General features: G+C 41.7%; 1 protein-coding gene across 1 annotated transcript in view; it reads left to right on the top strand.

Annotated features, from left to right (window-relative positions):
• Positions 1 to 7193: 7193 nt before the first annotated feature.
• Positions 7194 to 20288, top strand: part of TEDC1 (tubulin epsilon and delta complex 1) — a 264463-nt gene continuing 251368 nt past the window's right edge. Inside the window, exon 1 of the mRNA XM_044074102.1 lies at positions 7194 to 7581. Coding sequence (XP_043930037.1) covers positions 7315 to 7581 — 267 coding nt within the window. The 5' untranslated portion in view covers positions 7194 to 7314. The remainder of the gene's footprint in view (positions 7582 to 20288) is intronic.

The following is a 20288-nucleotide window of genomic DNA, read 5'->3' as shown; positions in this document are numbered from 1 at the left end:
TCAGCCTCCTAAATTCAATAGGAATTGGCCTGCTAAGGGATGGTCTTTTCCCTCTTCGGATTTTCGTTCTAGAGGCAAGTCGAGGCGTAGTAGAGGTAGGGCTTCCTTTCAGGGCCCTGTTACTTCTAGGTCTTTGAGTTCCTCTACCCCTTCTGCTGGGGAGGGCAAGGGTCAGTCCTTTCGGAAGCAGACCCAATGACCTGTCTTCGCTGCCGGACTCTGCTTTGCTGGCAGCTCCTCTGGGCGGAAAACTGGGACTTTTCAACGGAAATTGGCATTTGGTTACCCAGGACAAATGGGTGTTGGACATTGTAACTCGAGGCTACAAATTTTATTTTCACACTTTCCCGCCTTTCAGCGGTATGCCGGATGTGCCTCATCAGCAAAAATTGGAAGCACAGGCACAGATTTCTTCTCTGCTGCGGTTGGGAGCAATACAGGAAGTTCCTTCGGCGGAAAGGGGCACAGGGTTTTATTCCCGTCTTTTCTTAGTGCCAAAGAAAGGAAATACTTGGAGACCCATTCTGGATTTATCCATTCTAAACACCTTTCTAGAAATTCCGAAATTCAAGATGTTAACACTGCAACAGCTGTTGCCTATGCTGGGCAGGGATCACTGGATGGTGACTTTGGATCTCAAGGAGGCCTATCTTCACATTCCTATCAGGCCCAGTTGCAGGAAATTCCTGAGGTTTCGGACTGGGAATTTGCATTATCAGTTCTCTGCATTGCCCTTTGGCTTATCTACTGCGCCCAGGGTATTCACGAAAGTCCTGGCTCCAGTAATAGCTTTTCTCAGACTACGGGGTATTCAGATTTATCCCTATCTGGATGATTGTTTGATACTGGCTCAAGACAAGCACGACCTACTTCGACATCTGCAGTGTGTGATGACAGTTTTCAGATGCCTGGGGTATTCTGTGAACGAAATAAAGTCCAGTCTAGTACCCTCACGAGAGATGTGTTTTCTGGGTGTGAGTCTGAATACAGCGACTCAGATGGCATTTCTTACCCCGGACAAACAAAGAAATCTTCACCAGTACTTCCTACAGCTATCAGTCCTGTCCAGGCTGACTGCAAGGACAGTCCTTCAAGCCTTGGGGTTCATGGCATCTTGCATTCTAGTACTTCCCAATGCCAAACTGCATATGCGGAAGCTACAATGGTATCTCAAAAGCGTTTGGACTCAACACAGCCACGATTTGGACACTGTCATTCGATTCTTCCTTGCATCCAGAAGGAATTTGTGTGGTGGGCTCAGGAATGTCACCTAAACAAGGGACTCTCTGTGACCCAACCAGAGGCAAGTCAGATATTAACGACAGACGCCACGGAGTCAGCCTGGGGTGCTCATTTCAAAGGAAAATGGATTCAAGACCTTTGGCCCCCGGAGTTGCTTCACTTGCATATCAATATGAAGGAGATGCTGGCAGTTCAATTTGCCTTAAAAGCATTCAAGGATCTGCTTCGCCCGGGACTGGTGTTGGTTCGAACAGACAACACAACTGTCATGTGGTACATCAACAAGCAGGGGGGAACTCATTCTTACCCTCTTTGCAGACAAGCAATGCTGTTATGGGAAACTGCTTTGGATCTGCACATCACTCTTCGAGCACAGTTTCTGCCAGGGGAACAAAATTCATTAGCAGATGTTCTGAGCAGACAAATGGTGGATCCTCACGAATGGAAGTTGGATCCTCAGGTGTTTCGTCAGTTGACCATGGCTTGGGGAACTCCAGACATAGATCTGTTCGCTTCTCCTCTGAATTTCCAACTACCTCTGTTTTGCACAAGGCTGTTTCATCCGAAAGCCTGGAAAATAGATGCACTATCCTTCAGTTGGAGCAACCTTCACGTGTATGCCTTTCCTCCTCTGCCTCTTCTTCCAAAAGTCCTGTTGAAAGTCAGGAGGGACAAACCGTGCATGATCCTTATAGCACCGGATTGGCCTCGTCAGCATTGGTACCCTCTCTGTTGAGGAGTTTAATTCGGGAGGCCCCTTGGCCATTACCACGGATTCCTCACTTATTGTCTCAAGAAAACAATCATTTTCTCAATGTCCAGGTGCGATCCCTGCACCTGACAGCCTGGCACATTCAGTTTTAGAGAATGAGGGCCTTCAGCTCCCTCAACAAGTTTTGGATGTTCTTTTGGAAGCCAGGCGTCCTAGTACTCGAAAAGTTTATGCTGATAAATGGAAGAGATTTTTTCTTTGGAGTTCAGCTAAAGGCTTTGAGGTCACATTGCCTGATTTGAGTTGTACATTGCAATATTTGACTATGTTATTGGACAAGGGTTTGTCTTTCTCTTCTATTAAAGTGCATGCTGCAGCTATTTCTGCTCACTATGCTGGTGACCCTCCTTTATTTTCACATCCATTGCTTAAACAATTTCTGAGAGGGGCAAAGAATATAAGACCCCCACGGAGGGCTCCTATTCCTGCTTGGGATCTTAATTTTGTTTTGGAGAAGCTGACTCTGCCTCCTTTTGAACCTGCAGCTACGACTGACTTGAAGTTGTTGTCTTGGAAGACTGCTTTTTTGTTGGCTGTTACTTCTGCTAGAAGGGTATCTGAATTACAGGCTCTCATGGCAGTGGAACCTTTTCTGATTTTTCACAGGGACAGAGTTTCCTTACGCACTAATCCTACTTTTCTGCCTAAAGTGGTTTCTAATGTGGCATTGAACCAGTCTATACATTTGCCTACTTTTTATGCTGACCCCCAAACTGAAGGGGAAAAAGTTTTGCATTCTTTGGATGTACATAGGCAGTTACGATATTATTTGTTCAGAACCAAAGAGTTCAGAAGTTCTCATCAGTTGTTTGTTTCTTTGCTGTGACTTCCGTGGAAAGGCTGTCTCGAAACAAACTATTTCCAAGTGGATTGGCCATTGTATTGCTTTTGTTATTCTCATCATGGTAAAGAGGTTCCAGTTGGGATCAGGCCTCATTCTACTAGGGCTACGGCCACATCTACTGCTTTTTTAAGAGGTGTAGCTACTAAAGACATTCTAGAGGCAGCTACCTGGAGTTCTGTACATACCTTTACGAAGCATTATCATTTGCCTCTTTATTCTACGTCTAGGGCTGGGTTTGCCACTGCAGTCTTACAGGGCATGTCTGCAGCTCCTCAGGCTATTTAGTTGTCCGACCCCCCTTTTTGTTTTTTCCGTGGCTCTGGGATTCTACCCATTAGTCAGGACTGCAGCAATGGGAGACGACGAACATAGTACAGTTTTGTACCTACCATAAATGTAGATGTTCGAGGATCTCCATTGCTGCAGTCCAATTTTCCCTCCCTCCTTCCCCCTTTTTCTTTTTAGATTGGGGTTTTTGGGTGGTGTTTTATTTTTGCATTCTGACATCTGAGGCAAGAAAGACTAAAGTTATGGCGCCGGTCATGCGCATTTATACTGACACCACGCCAGTCTCGGGCGCCATGACCGACGCCAGATCTAGCCCTTTGGTATTCGGGCCGATGGAGGGCAGCGGAGTACCCATTAGTCAGGACTGCAGCAATGGAGATCCTCGAACATCTACATTTATGGTAGGTACAAAACTGTACTTTTCAGCCCCCCCCACACACAAAGGCATATACACCCTCCAGTGCCCCCTCTATTTTTCCCCTGGAATATGTGCATTTTAACATTTTGTTTTCTTTTTACACAGCGTTTTCATCCAATGATTGCTTGAACAGAAATTATGATTAATGAAACAGATTCAGTGTTGCTGTTCAGATTTAGTTTTCCTTGCATCCTTTCAACACACCTTTCCCGACCAAGACAGCATAGTAATAATTTAGGAGATAACTCAGTTAAACTGGTGCCCCCAGAAGCCATAGAGATTACAGATGCTCTGGGATGCATTTTAGAGCAGTTTCCCAACCTTTAAATCCAATGATGGCCTAAACAAAAATCATGAATAAGAAAAGATTTCAGTCTTATTTTTTTTTTCTTTCAAGGAAGACCTAAGCTGTGTCAAGGCTTAATGTTCAAAGCACTGACAAAATATACCTCAAAATAAACTAACAAGACAGTTGTGAGGATATGCAGCCTCAGGTCCCATCTGGGAATATTGCTTGCCTCCCTGACCCCCCCCCCCAAAAAAAAAAGACAGTCACTGCCTATGCATTCCTCTGGTGGTAGACTGTGATAAAAGCAATAGCTCAAATTGCACAGTCATGTATTTCAAGTGACTGCTGACATACAGATACATAGCATGCCTCCTCACTGTTCACCAGTAACACCAAAGGCAGGTACTTGTATACGCGCCTGATGAGTGATTGTGAGAAAACAGAAAAAATTAATGATTACAGTAATGTATTTTACTTTGCTGCTAGACAGTACACTGCCCCTACACAAGCTATAGTAACCTTCTTTGTGCACCTATGAGGTCTTTGAGAAAAGTAAAAGAAACAATGACCACACTGTTCCCAGCCTAAACTCAAGCAATAACAACCTTCTGTACACACCTCTAAGGTTTGACTATGATGAAAATTAAAAGAGTAATAACCACAACCCCCCCCCCACACACACACACACACACAACCTGCAGCAACATTCTGCACACACACTTCAGTATGGCTGATTTTAGAATGGGTGCATTTGAGAGCAGAGGCCATTATCAGCTTTATCCTAACAGGGTCATATCTCAGCCCTGTTCAGGTTAAAGAGTATAATCAGAAAACTAATACAGTTTTTCTCCTCATTTTTCTCCCTCTAACAGCTTTAGTGAGGCCCCACACAGTCTAAGATAATTAAGACAGCCTCGCTGTATCCATTTATACAGTCTGGAGAGTGGGGCTAGTAGACTTCTAGAAGATATGTGCCTGAATTTTCTATGTTATATTTTATACCTTACTTTTAAAATGTAATTACTTGTTAGCTGCATTTTTATTGATACCAAGAAGAATAATGTATGTGTTTTTGTATTATTAGGTATGTGCACAGATAAAAATCTGTGACATTTTTTTACACAGACAAACACACACACACAAGCCACAGCAATACCAATTTTGTACTTATTTCAGGAAATAGCAGTACATTGTGCAACACTGGTACTGCCACACCAGATTTATTTATTTTTTTATTTTACATTTGTTAACCGGGCTAGTCTGGCTGGATACATGTCCATTTTCAGCAGAGGCCCGAGGAGAAAAGCTCCACTATCAGACTAAGACACTACAGATTAGGAAGTAAGTAAATAAAAACAAACAAACAAATAACATAGTGACTGTTGTTTAGCATTACCAGATAGCAGCAAGGTTAAGTCATTTTTATTTACCTCATTGTAGAGTAATGCATACCTGTCACTTTCCCTGATTTCAGTGACCATTCCAGATTTTGCCTCATAATTTTACTCTGTCCTTTATAAAAAAGTCTGATTTTCTAGTAAATCACTCAGGATTACAGTCAATAAATCCAGTGTTATACTTCTTATTGTGCAAAAATGCATGCTGATGCAAAAGGTGTTATTCTATTAACTTTTTAACTGAATTAGAATATTTAAAACATGTTCCTGATTTTGAGCCTTTATTCTGCTACTATTAGCACTGCACAAAATTCTCCAGCAAAAAAGCCGAGAGTTATAGTATTTTTTTTCTGTCAATATTTATAAAAAAAAACATGAAAGAGAAAACCATCCCACACTGAGATCAGTCACCCTGGGCTGCTGAACTCTGTAGTGCTTACCTTACTTGTGTTCATTATCAGCTTTAATCTAACAGGGCCATATTACAGCCCTGTTCAGGTTAAAGAGCATAATCAGGAAATTAGTACATTTTCCCCTCATTTTCCACAACTAACAGCAGCTTTTGTGGGACTCCCACACAATCAGGGATGATTAAGTGACTCGCTGCAGCCAAAGACGTAGCTCTCAACTGTCCATCTCCAAAATGAGGAACATTACTTTTCATAATGTGGAACAAATTGGCAAAATGTGGAACAATCAGGAACAGCTTACTAACAACTTCATCTAAGAAGCTCATAGGATGGTTAAAATGTGATATTTTAATTATATAATAGTACTTATAATGAATTAGTATGATTCAGTTCTATTTACCATGGATATCAGTTAAAAAATTGCTAAGACTGAAAAGGTGACAAGATCCTTTCAATGTGGAACTTCGAGGAACATGAATGTTTTAAGACCCCAAATGAGGCACATTCCTCTTGAGGTACACTGGCCCAAAGGTATTGCAGGTATCTAAAACTGGCTACTTTCGTTAGCTTTAGTGAAGAATGACCACTAGCAGGGTTAAACTAAACCTGGGGCACTTTGTCAATGGTAAAACATTAAGTAAGGGTATTATGAAGCCTGTTACTTGATAAAACACAGTATTACTGTAACCAGATACAGCTTTCATTTTTAAAGGAGAATTAAATAAAAGTTACTGCAACTCACTTGGTTTATTAAGTATATAGCTTGCCGTACTAGATTTTATTGGTTCAACAGACCTGTTACAAAATATTAAGATAAGATAACTTGCTGTGGTTGGCTGAGCGACCGCTAGGTTCACTGCTGCCTAAAGCTGCCAAAGGTTTACATTCTCTTAACACTATCATTGTCTCAGGTTAACAGTACTAAACTTTTAAAAGTGCTCCTGTCTATTTTAGTATTTGTCTGAGATTTGTTTTTTTTTAATGAGTAAAACAAGCATATCTTAACCATTATATGACCTTCCAAGTTGAAGTTGTTAGAAGGCTGTTAGTATGCGTTCCATAGTTTATGCATTTTTCCACATTATGAGGGTTAGTACTCCTCGTTTCGGAGATGGAAGGTTGACAGCTATCCATTAATCCAAAAGTTAAAAAAAAAACTGGGCGGCACAGTGGTTAACATTGTCACCTCACAGCAAGAGGCTCTCCGGTTCGATTCTCGCCTGGGGTGCCTTCTGTGTGGAGTTTGCATGTTCTCCCTGTGTTCGCGTGGGTTTCCTCCCACATTCCAAAGACATGCATCTGGAGCATTTCTCCCCGGGCCTCCGCTGAAAACAGGCTCTGTGGAACCTAGTCGGACTTTCCCGGTCAACAAATGATAAATAAATAATAAAATAAGAGAAAGAAAAATCAGAGAGGCTTCAAAGAAACTGCAACCACTACATTGGATCACTTATTTTCTTAAACTACGCAACAATCTTGACTACTACTCATAAAATCCTTACTTCCGCGAGGAAGTCATACACTGCACGGGAAGTTATTTCGAGCATGATGTCACTTCCAATGTTTACATAGTAACGTCAGTGGCGGCAGAATTAAGTCTTAGTTTCAGTGCTGTTGCTAGGGTTTCTGTTGTTGGTGGGTTGGTTGAGTCAGTATGAGTGGGAATAGAGGATTAAGGCATGCAGATGACGGTACAAGGGTGCAGAAAAGCACCGGGGTAACACAAAGTCATGAGGTTAAGAATCATGGGAGACCAGCGACAGGGCACACTGGTATCAAGGCGGTATTGGAGGGAGGTGGTAGTGGTAGACGGGGTTTACGACAGGCTATCGGCTCCCTTTGCAAAGTCTTGTGTGGTCTGGGTCTTAAGGTCAATGCAGAAATGTTTCGCCAGGCAAAACACAACGGGCTGAAGAATACGGTAAGGAGCTCCAGTGTGCACACTTATATAATTATTGCTTTAACGTTTAAACAGGTGATACTACCTTCCAGCTCAATAATTGTTTACTTGTGATTTGCTGGGATGGCATCTTATTTCAGAAACCGGTACAACTCTGCTTGTGCTTTGCTCTAGATTCAGGTGACACATACCCTTCCATTTAAAACTCCACCTCGCAGTGTTTAGTTTGCTGTGTTAGATCAGTGGAGTTTGGAGTTATCTGTTTATGTCAGATCAGTGGAGTTATCTGTTTATTTATCTTGTGGCATAACTTTTGCAAATCCATCTACTTCAGATAAAAATAATATCCAGCCTCTGAACCACCTGTATTTCTACTCCAGGTTTGTTTTCTTGAATTTATAACTTCAGGTTTGCTGTAGCTTTTCAATTTTTGGCTTGGTTCACATCCAAAGAATGCCATCTCTTAAAACTTGTTTCATAAAACTGGTTGCTTCATAATTAAGTAGTGACTAGCGGGTGGCTCAGTGGTATGATCTATGCACAAGGTCTGGAATTCACCCCTGATTTCTGGTTTCACTCTATGTAGAGTTTGTTCTTTTTTGCCTGTGTTTTTTTTGTGGGTGCTGGTCTCACCCCAAAGATATGTTGCTTGATTGTCTATAATATGCTAAATTATATTCTAAACTGTAGGTCTGATTTAGAGTTTTTTAGAGATTTATACAGATGTGTACAAACATTTTCCATGGTCCTTGTGGCTAGAGTCAAACGTTACTAAAAAAGGGGATTACTTACCTCGTTAATGAGTATAAATAAGCTGACATTGGAATTATTGTTAGTATGGCTTGATAACATCTGGCGATGGCAAAGAATACCAGAAACCAACGTCAACATCTAAGTAGGATTTGCCTGTTGGCACTTACCACTGCATAGCCCTGAATAGACTGTCTTTGAAATTGGGAAACAGGATTGTTTTGCCACAGCTTCTTTTACCCACTCTGTTTTTCACATAAATGTGTGTCCTGATCTGGTTAATTTGTTTCTGTGGTGTAAAACTGGAAAGGCAGTTAATTTCCTCAGCGTCTTTGTAATTGGGACACACTGGCCTGAGGAATAAGCACCATTAACACATTAAACCAATCACTGGCCATGTTAATCTTAAGAAAGTAGTAAGAGGTTACTGCTTTAGTTTATTAGTGTTTTAGAAATGCTAAACAGCCTGAATGTTTGCCCATGTTAGTGCTGATATTTGCAAACTGTGCTTTATTCAGCTGACCCTTGATTCAATACTCTTATGCCCATCACTTTTCTACCATATTAGTGTAAGCATCTTTGACTGTATAAATTTCCAGGTCATTCGTAAGGGTAAATAAATTTTGTGTGTGGACAACTACACTTCATGATTGTTAGCATATGTGTTATCAGTATGTCTTTCTTATTTCTGTCTTTCTCAAGCCTTTGCCTGTCTTTCTTATTTTTGATTCAGAAGCTTTTCTTTGTATTGATGTAATAGGAATGGGCTTGTTGCTTTCTTTCATCTAGCAATCTGAATGTTCTTTTGGGGATGCAAAGTGCTGTTTTTGCACCAAATGTACCTTTTGGATTTGTGGCCAAAAGTTCAACCTTGGTCTCATCAAACCATAATTTTTCCCCACATGCTTTTGGGAGACATTATGTATTGTTTTGCAAATTTTAGCCAGGCCTGGATGTTTTTCAGTGTAAGAAAAGGCTTGCATCTTGCAACCCTACCCCATAGTCCAGACATGTGGAGAATACGGGAGATTGTTGTCACATGTAGTACACAACCAGTACTTTGCAGAAATTCCTGCAGCTCCTTCAGTGTTGTTGTAGGTCTCTTGACAGCCTCCCAGACCAGTTTTCATCTTATTTTCATCAGTTTTGGAGGGACGTCCATTTCTTTGCAATGTCACTGTTGTCCCATATTTTCTCCACTTTTTTTTATGACCGTCTTCACTGTGTTCCATGGTATATCCAATGCTGTGGAAATTTTTTGGTACCCTTCTCCTAACTGATACCTTTCAACAACAAGATCCCTTTGATGCTTTGTAATCTCTCTGCGAATCATGGCTTTTGCTGTAGCAGCCAGCTGAGAAAATGTCTGGAAAATCCTACTAGGACAGCTGAACTTTATTTGGGGTTAATCAGAGTCTCTCTAATTGATGGCAGGTGTGTACCCAAAGAGACTTAATGCTGTAATTAAATCAAAAGGTGCTTCAACAAAGTATTAGTTTAAGTGTGTGCACACTTATGCAACCAGCTTATTGCAGTTTTTATTTTTTATATTTTTCCCCTAACAGATTTTTTTTTCAATTGAATTGTAGAGGTTATAGGTCATATTAAAGGTGGGAAAAGTTTTGAAATGATTTATTGTGGTCTCATTTTTTATATCACGAAACAGGCATTTTAAGAGGGATGTGTAAACTTTTTATATCCAGTGTGTGTGTATACAATATATAAAATCTCTCTCTCTCTCTCTATATATATATATATATATATATATATATATAAATATATAAAATCAAATGTCTACATACACACATATATATATTGACTTGGCCAAAGCCTTTGACACAATCCCCCACTTGAGCATCATTGAAAGGCTAGCACAATTTGTTGTAAATCCCTATCTCATCAGATGGGTGGCCAACTGTCTCACCGATAGGACCCACGTGGTCAAAATAGGTGCCCCTACCTCTGACAGCAGACCTCTCACTAGTGGTACTCCCCAGTGATCTGTCCTGGGACCCCTATTGTTTGGCATCTACTTCTCAGAGGTCCAGGCAAAAACAAAAGGCCTGTGGCTGACCAATTTTGTGGATGACTGTAAGTTAGGTGCTGTCATTGACTCCCCAAATGATGTTAACCTACTACAAGAGGATCTCACAGCAACAAGGTTCTGGTGCCAAAGTCATAACCTTAAGTTAAATGCAAAAAAATGTATTATCATACTGTTTTGCCAAAACATGACCCCTGTTGATTACCATATCAATGGCAACACCCAAAGCACACAACGTGTGGTGAGAGACCAGGGTACACAGGTTGACCGCAATCTTACATTCAACCATCAAGTAGTGGCAGTGGTGAGAAAAGCCTTTTACGTGGTTCATCTCATAAGTAAAGGGATTGCATCCAGAAAAACGGAGATTATTACCTTTCTGTACTCCTCCCTCATTAGACCAATAATTGAGTACAACGCCCCATTTGGTATGTACCTCTCCAAACACCTGCACCAACTGGAAAGGCCACAGAAATACCTCACAAACAGAATCCATGGCCTCCCAACAACTGTCCTATGTGGAGAGGCTCATATCACTATCAGTCTACTCGTTATTGTACAGATTGCTCAGAGGTGAGCTGTGTCTCATCTACAAGGCAATCTCAGACCCTGCTCTACCAGAGATGATCCATATCCATAAGTCTAACTCCTTGCGCATTACCCGATCGAAAGGCAATCTCAGACCCTGCTCTACCAGAGATGATCCATATCCATAAGTCTAACTCCTTGCGCATTACCCGATCGAAAGGCCTAAGTCTAATATGTGACATTAACAAAACCTGCTGGAGAGAGAGGTTTGTCTACCAGAGGCTGCCCCGTCTCTGGAATAGACTCCCCATACACGTCAAACAAAGTATGTCATTGACCCTCTTCAAGTGCAACCTTGATGAGTGGATGGGAAACCACAAATTTGTCCTAGGGTTTCCACCTGTGTCCCTTATCGATGGGGGCAACAGGTGATGATTGAGGTTTTGTTTTTGGGGATAAACTCTTGGCTAGTCTTGTAAGGACCCCAGGGCCATTAGCCTAGTGATCTCCTATGATATGTATATGTGTGTGTGTGTGTGTGTGTGTGTGTGTGTGTGTGTGTGTGTGTGTGTGTGTATGTATGTATGTATATATATATATATATATATATATATATGTATGTATGTATGTGTGTGTGTGTGTGTGTATAATGGGTCTACTTGAAAAGACCAAAAGTCCACTTACCCGAAGACGCAAAGATCAAGACATCACAGAATCTTAATTTTAAACGACTCCTCACATAACCAACATTTTACCCAGGGAAAGGAAGCGGATGACAAAAAAATCGTAAGAAACCACACAAACACTCTAAACCCAACAAGTGGGGGGCTTCGCCCCACCCCCCAACTAATTATACTGACTCTAAGATCACACTATAGTGGGGAAAAGGGCAAACTTCCAAATGTTAACCGACCGTGTACTCAAGGAAAAGAAGCAGTCGGCCATGTGAGAGGAGTCATTTAAATGATGATTTGGTGATGTGGGCTTTCGATCTTGTCAAGTAGACCCATATATATGTATATATATCTATATCTATATCTTATATATATATATATATATATATGTGTGTGTGTGTGTGTGTATGTATGTATGTGTATGTAATATATATATATATATATATATATATAAATAAAGAAATTGAAACTTGTTTTTTTTTTTTTGCGTCATTTGGGACCAAATTAAATTTTTTTTTTATTTATTTTTTTTACTATACACTCTGAATATACTGAACCTTTTCTATTGGTTGGTTGATTTGTTTGTAATTATTTGGTTCTAACTTTAGGCTCTCACTTGTCTGGGTAGATTAGGAAGATTTGTAGCCTGGGCGGTTCTCTGCACTGGCACCGCATTGGACCAAGCCTGAGGAGCAAAAGAAAAATTTCTCCAGGACTGATGGTAATATCCCTAATGAATAATACAGCACTTCTACATTGCCGATTACAATCCCCCCACCAATCACTTGCTCTTGGGGCAACCATTCCCTTTGTTCTGCCCTTGCTGTGGTTGTGTGTGTAGGTTATATTTCTGCAGTCTGTTAGTTATGTCATTACATCTGTCTTGTCTATTTGGAATGTAAAGTATTAGCTAACTGTCAGAAGGAATGTTTGTTACGTATTGATGATTAAGAGTCTAGCGCATACTAATGTTGACTCGTCTATATGTTGTACTATTGATCACTATTCTATGAAATAGGTGTTTCATTTATGAAGATGTTAAATAGTAATGGGCCTAGAGTGGATCCTTGTGGGAATTCTACAGTTATAAGTAGGAAAGAAGAGTCGATTTGTCACTGTACATTTTCTGTATTTTGGATGAGGTAGCTCTTGAACCCTTTTCTTGAAGGGTCAGTTTGTTTCAGTAATATTGCTAGTGGTGGTAGGTATGATACCATCAAATACATTAGATATGTCCAGGAACAAGAATATTTGTAGTCCTTAGTTAAGTGTACTGAGGATAGATTTCAGTGCTATGGCATAGTCTGAATATGTGCTATAGATGGGAGATTAAATTGCTTTTGGTTAGTTAAATTTTGTGTGATTCTTTCTTTTCAGAACTTTGAAGAAAAAAGATAGGATTACATTTGGGCTGTAGTTTGTAAATTGAAGGAAGTGTTGAACATGTGATTCTTTGCTGAATGTATTTATCGGGCTAAATATAGGGTATGCAGTTGAGGCAATTGGCTTCTGGAAGTGTTTGGAGGGTAAATATATGTAAAAGTTGAAGATGCTTATTTTGTAAACATATTTTGATGTTAGTAGATAATCTAAGGTAAAAGTTCCATTGTTACTTTTTAAAGTGCCATGGGAAGTACATTAATTTTTCTAAAGAGATATCAGTTTGTATAAATTGTGAGCTTGTGTTAGCTCAATGTGTAGTCTAATTTTTTTGAGAGTAGATTAGTTTGGGGGGCTAAGTGGTAAACCATAATACAGATGGAGGGAGAAGGCAACACACCAAGCTGCAACTAAAAGGCAATACACCAAGCTGCAACTAAAAGCAGTTTAATAAAAAAAAAAAAAAAAAAAACAACTTTAACAATATTTTTCTTGCAAACCGAGTGCCCCTCATTCAGCTAAATTTAGCTACATCTGCTTGGCCAAGGCAGTCTGTGTATCTTTCAGTCATTTAAATCAAACCAGATCCAAGCTGGCAGCTTGAATCTTGGTACAGCAATTAATCAATTCATGCACTGAATATCAAACTCAAGTCTTGATAGCAAATTATGAGGGCCAGTTAACCAAGCATGTGCCATGGTTTTTATAGACGAGTCATATCTGCTGACACATCATGACGATTTGAGCTGGTACTTTGTGGAATCTTACACATGTTGAACTGATACTTTTGGAGATCTTTTGATATTAATCAAAAATAGTGTGTAGTTTCCTAAGTTATATGAAATATTTACAAAGAACACCATTTTATTTTTTCAGTTTACTTTTTTGCACTAGCTTCGTCAGTCAAGTAAGAAGCATAATTCACAGAATATTAGTCTTTGTCAGTAAAATAAACAACTCAGGAGCGTAATAAAATCCACTAAAGCCAAGTCTCCAGCGAAAATAGGTACCCAAGCCAAAGGCAATCACAAGACATTTCTCAGTTTGTAGTCTCAAGAGCACAATGCAGCAGTGCACTGAGCAGACTACCAACAATGTTACTTAGACCTAAGGCTGAATATATAGCAAGTATACTGGCCGATAAATTTAGTTCTACATTTTCCCCTTTCTCTCCTCCATTGTTCTCTCAAGATAAACCTGAAACTGGCTCACCTCCAATTGTCACAAAAGAGCAAGTCGTAAAAGTGCTATCAAAAGCTAAAAATACTGTATTGATGGGTCCTGACGGTATCCCTGGAGGCATCTTAAATAGCATGAAGCATGATTTAGCCGCACCCCTAATAACACTGTTCATTCTCAGCCTCCATACAGATTTTGCACCAAGTAAATTGAGAGCAGCTACAGCCATTCCCCTGCGTAAGGGAGGACCTTCACAGACCCAGGCAATTACAGACCCATAAGTCTGGCCATTCTCCTATGCAAAGCCATGGAAAGACTTATGAAACTAATCAGTCAAGACACAAGGAACCTCCAAACACTGGACTCTTCTCAGTGTGGATTTGTTAAGGGCAGGTCATGCTTACTCAACATGGTAGAACCTTTTGAAAAGGTCACCAAAGCAGTGGATGAAGGCAAAATGGTACACCCCACATACCTTGACCTGGCCAAAGCTTTTGACATAGTTCCCCACTGTGGCATAGTAGAAACGCTAAATAAACTGAGAATAGACTCCTGTGGTGCCCACTGTATTGACAGCTGGCTCACGGTTAGGACAGAGAAAATCAAAATAGTGGAATTTACCTACACAAAGAGAACAGTCACCAGTAGCATCCTCCAAGGTTGTGTGCTAGTACTTCTGTTTAGCATGTACTTTTTTTTTTTTTTTTTAAATAACATCTTTATTGATGTATCACTTATGAAATAGTCAATCATACATTTTATACAAATGAAAAAAAGAAGTTAAGTTCTTACCATAATGTTTCATCTCTGTTGTCGATCTTCACTCATTCTTTATGAATGGGACTCTGTTTTGATCCTCAGAACCGGCTTGAGTGTTATACAACTCGTGCCAGCCAAAAAACTCTTGAGCTATGACTCTACCCACAGTGCCCCTCTCTCCATTACCTCAGATCGAGTTTGCAGCCAAATAGTATGGCAGAAGAACAAATATATAAAGGTAGAAGTCACATCGAAGGTGAAAACCTGTAGGTTCCCAGAACAATTGTCCAATCCTCCAGGAAATCTGTAGGAGGGGGAAGGAGGGTGGGATGTCAAGAATGAATGAAGATCGACAACACTGATGGGACATTATGGCAAGAACATAACTTCTTTATCTGATGTTGTCAATCTTCATTCATTCTTGATGAATGGGACAGAGACCCCAGCTACTTACGTCCTGGGTGGCCTTATGGAAGGATATTCCTGAGAACCATGGTGCAAAAAGGATGCTGTTCCCCTGCAGATATTATCCAATTTGTAATGAGTGATAAAGGTATGTGGAGTAGCCCATGTTGTGGCTGCACATATTTCATCCATGGGAGCCTTAGAGTGAAACACAGCTGACATGGCTATTGATCTGGTGGATGCGCATTTACAAGCACAGGTAACTTGTGGTTATTTTAATTGTAAATAATGGTAACACTATCTCTTGGACATCTTGATAAGGTATCTTTTGAGACATGTCTTCCCAGAGTTAGACCTGAAAAGGAAACAAATAACTGGTCCAGTTTTCTAGAATCTTTGATCCTCTCAAGGTAAAAACATAATTGTCTGTGAACATCCAGTAAACACAAACAGTATTCACCTTTATTGGAGAAACTGGGAAGGAAGACAGGTAAATCAATAGCTTGATTGATATTGGATTCTGAGACCATCTTAGGAAGAAAGGAAGGGTTGGTTCTCAACAAAACCCTATCCCTATGAAAAAACAGATATGGGGACATAATAATTGAATCTTAGAAACTCTTCTGGCAGAAGTAATGGCTACTAGAACAGTTTTCCACAACAGAAATTTGAGATGGCAAGTTGTTGCTGGTTCAAAGAGCGGGAGTACCCAAGACTGCAAAACCAAAGTCAGATCTCATGGAGCTATAGGGTCCTTGAATGGAGGCTTTATACACAAGGCACCTTTAAGAAAAACTTTACATAAGTGATGGGAAATTAAAGCATGATCATTGTAGACATTGTGGAAATTAGAAACGGTAGCTAATAGAACTTTAATGGTGGAATCAGAAGCTCCCTGATCAAAAAGGGAAGCTAAAAATTCTAAAACTTTCTCAACAGGTGCTGAAAAAGGGTCTAGATTATTTGAACCATCCCAAATTGAAAATCTGTTCCATTTACTAAGATAAAGTTTCATTGGTGGATGGTTTGTGAGAAGCCAGAATAATTATTTGTACTGAGGAAGGAAGCTACATTACTCTACCTGGCAGCTAATGGAATTGGAGGAACCAAGCTGTTGGCTTCAGGCTGAGAAGATTGGGGTGCACCAGTCCCTGTGGGTGAGACAGCAGGTCTGGAACTGGGTCCCAGAATCCATGGACAGTGAATCAGGTGAGGCCACAAAAATGGGAACCAGACTTTGGGCCAGAAGGGTGCAATGAGGATCACTTTGCTTCTCAATGTTTGGGCTTTCTTCAAGAACAGGGGAATGAGGGGGATAGGGGGAAAGGCATAGAAGAGACCTGAGGGCCACTCGAGAAGGAGAGCATCTCCTGGGGACTCCCCCCCTACCCCAAGGGGGGATTAGGGCAAAGTAGCTGCTGTATTTGTTGTTCACTGGGGAAGCAGAGAGCACAGCAAAGATGGCCCCAACAATTAAAATTTTTCATCGCCATCTTGGGATTGAGAGACCATTTGTGAAGCAGGAGAATGCATCTGTTTAGTTTGTCTGCTCTCACATTGGAGCTCTTTGGGATATGCATTGTGACTAGAAAGCAGTTGGAAGTTATCACCCATTGCCATATTCTGAGAGCTTCCTGGCACAGGGTGTAAGATCTGGTTTCACACTGTTTCTTGATGTACCAAACTACTGACATGTTGCCTGATTGAATTGCAACTGTCCCCAGAGGGAGGGCAGATTGAAAGGCTTGCAGTGCTAAGAGCACTGCCCTCAATTTCAGGCTATTGATGTGCAAATTGGTCTTGTGTGGAGACTAAGTGCCTTGGATTGTCCTTCCCAGATAATACCCCCCTCCCAGACAATGTGGGAGGCATCCATAGTCACCATGGCAATGAGCTGAGAGGGGATAAAGGGATGGACAGAATTTCCTCTGACTGCATCCACCAGGATAGCTCCTTCTTGCAGCAACTTATTAGAATAGGATAGCTCATTAGATTTCTTAGGATGGACCATTGTGTTACTAAGAGCCATTGAAGTAGCCTCATGTGAAATCTTGCCAGAGGTGCTAATATAATTGTCGCTGCCATAGACCCTACAGCTTGAAGGGCAAGCTGAGCAGGACATTGTCTTTGGATATGATGAATCGTACTTGAGACCTTAGCTTTTGTAGTCTGTGAATAGGGAGAGAAGCTACACAAGAGATTGTATTGAGGTGAGCTCCTGTAAATTCTTGGTCTTGTGACGGAGTCAGCTGGGATTTTTCTCTGACTGTGATGCCCAAAGAGTTGAAAAGGTGCAAGATGAAATTTGTGGCTTGAATCAGTAGACGCCTCATGGGGGTAGTAAGGAGCTAGTCGTCTAAGTAAGGAAACACCCAGAATCTGTGTTGTCTCAAGTGAGCTATGATTGCTGCCATGCATTTGGTGAACGGCCTGGGGTTGTGGTGAGACCAAAGGGCAGCACTCTGAACTGGAAATGACTCTCCTAGCCAAAAGCGGAGAAATCTTCTGGAGCGTCTGCCCATTTTTATGTGGTAGTACACATCTTGAATGTCTATAGAGCACATCCAGACATTTTCCTCTAGAAAGAGAAGTATAGGCTGAACCGTGACCATCTAGAATTTTGTTTGCTGAATGAACTTGTTCAGAAGGCTGAGATCCAGTATGGGTCTCCAGTCCCCTGCCTTCTTTGGTACTAAAAAGAACCTCGAGTATAATTCAGACCCTATCTGGTCTGGTGGTGGTGGGACTTCTTGAATGACGTTTTTTTTCTTCTTCTTCTTCTAGCAGCTTTTGAATTTCCAAAGATGCTTGGTCACTCTGACTGGGTGGTACATTGGGAACTCTTCTTTGTGATCTTGGAAAAACAACAAAGGGGATATGATAACCTCCTGGTAATGACTTTCTGCACCTAAGAATCTGAAGTTATTAGTTGCCAGGCTGTAGGATGCAGTGAAAATCTTCCCCTGACTGCTTCCAGAGGTAAGCAGTCAGACCCCCTTTCAGGAGCACTGGTATGGTTGTCCAGTAAAGGTGTGTCTGGAGCCCTGGTTCCATGGGCCACCTTTGCCAAAGAATTGGCGTCTTCCATTAGAGCTCACCCATCTGCCCCGAGTGGAGCTTTTGCCACTTGTATTCTGAAAAAGCCCTTGGGACTTCTTGAACCATATCGTCCCACTCCTCTGATTCCTGCAGTAGGATTGCTGAGGAGTAGAAAAACAAATGCCCACAGCATTAAAGGGTCTTTCCATCTTTTTTGCACCTGGCTAGTGAGTCTTTGATTTTGGGGCCAAACAAGGATAATCCAACAAAAGGAGCTTTCATGAAGGAAGACTTGAAAGGCTCTGCAAATTCACAGAAATGCATCCAGGCATAACACCTTATGGTAATGCCTGAACCTGCTGCTCTGATCGGCACCTCAACTGCATGTGTGATGAACCCCATAGACTAGTTAAATATACACTCCAGAGTGGCCAGCTAAGGGGCAACTTTATCCCGCACCTTGTCAGACACAGCTCCAGCGAGGGTATCCGATAACTCCTTAATCACTAGATTCCAGAGGGATCTGAAGTGTGCCATGAAATTCAAGGACCTGAGATGAAGTATACACCTGCTTTCCAAATCTGTCCATCGTTCTAGACTCTCAGGTGGATGGACAGTGGGACTCTGATCAGCAAGTTCCGTCTTGGTGCCTGCCACCACCATGGCATCTACTGCTAAGCCTTTTGCCCAGTATTGCGATCTTTTGGGGCTGATAAGATTTTGTTTGGTCTCCTGGGAATCAGCTGTATGGAATCGGGGGCCTTCCACTCCTGCTGTGTGATCGATTTAATGAGGTCGTCAGCAGGCGGAGTCACCCAGGAAGTAGATGGGCGAGCATCAAAGGCTTGCAAGTACACAGATTCCTCAGAGGATGAATCTTTAGGCCTCAAATCACCCCTATGTTTTAGGATCTCCAGAATGCCTCCAAAGGAGTCCTCTTCAGGGGGTGATCAAGGAGAACTCTCCCTCTCATCGATATACATGTCTTCTGTGACAGATTCTTCCAGGGACTCTGCATGCTTCCTCTTGCACGTCTTCTTTCGGGGTGGTTCTTCAGTCGGAATCTCTGATGAAGACTCAATAGAAATTGGGCCTAGTAACTTTCATCTTCAGTGCTCGCTGCCCTGACATGAAAGATTGTGGCATCTCTGGACCAGAAGGTATAGACATGACACACTGATACAGAAGGGGCAAGCTGAGAAGCCAGAGAGGCTAGTGCCCTATCCATGACTTAGAAGGCAGCCCCCCCAAACAGGGATGGGAGCTGGGAACTGAGAAAGACTACCTTGGAACAGAGGTCACACCCCACTCATAAGGACCGCCATCTGAATAAGAAGCCGAGGAGGAACCCATAACTGCCAGGGTTTTGAGAGCCAAGGACTGCTCCTGAATAAATAATGAGAACTGATCTGAAACCCACGGAACTGACAGCTGAGCTATGGCCCCGGAAACCTACTGGTTTCAAGGGAACCAGAGATGTCGGAGCAGCCCCTGGAGCTGAAGAAGGAGTGCCTGTCATCGCCAGGACAGCTGGAACTGAGAGAATCGAAGTGGAGGGCTCTAATCCTCCTGAGAAGGTGAGAGGAGGAAAATTTGGAGGAGTCCTAGGAGAAAAAACTCGAGAGAGGTCTGAGAAGGGGCAGGAAGATTGAAACAACAGGAACCAAGCAAGAATAAACAACGAACACAAACTCCACCAAAGGATTTATTGCACACTGAAAAATCTCTCTCTGACGTCTCAGCCAAAGCCTTCAAGGGGCAGGAAGATCCCTGGCCGCTAAAAGCTGATCCACCAATCTCACAACATGTACCTGAAAGATCGAACAGACATCCCTAAGGTAGATTCTGGCCTTTCCAAAAAAGGACTGGGAAGGTGACCCACAAAGGGATCTATGGAAGGGGAATACCTAGTCCAGGGAATGTGTAATGGTTCAGACTTTGGCACTGAAGGGATAGGTAGAGTTTAAGGG

This window comes from Protopterus annectens, chromosome 6.part0, assembly GCF_019279795.1.
Source record: "Protopterus annectens isolate FY-2018-M chromosome 6.part0, PAN1.0, whole genome shotgun sequence".
NCBI classification, from domain to species: Eukaryota; Metazoa; Chordata; order Ceratodontiformes; family Protopteridae; genus Protopterus; species Protopterus annectens.
This window is presented reverse-complemented; position numbering and strand designations above follow the sequence as displayed.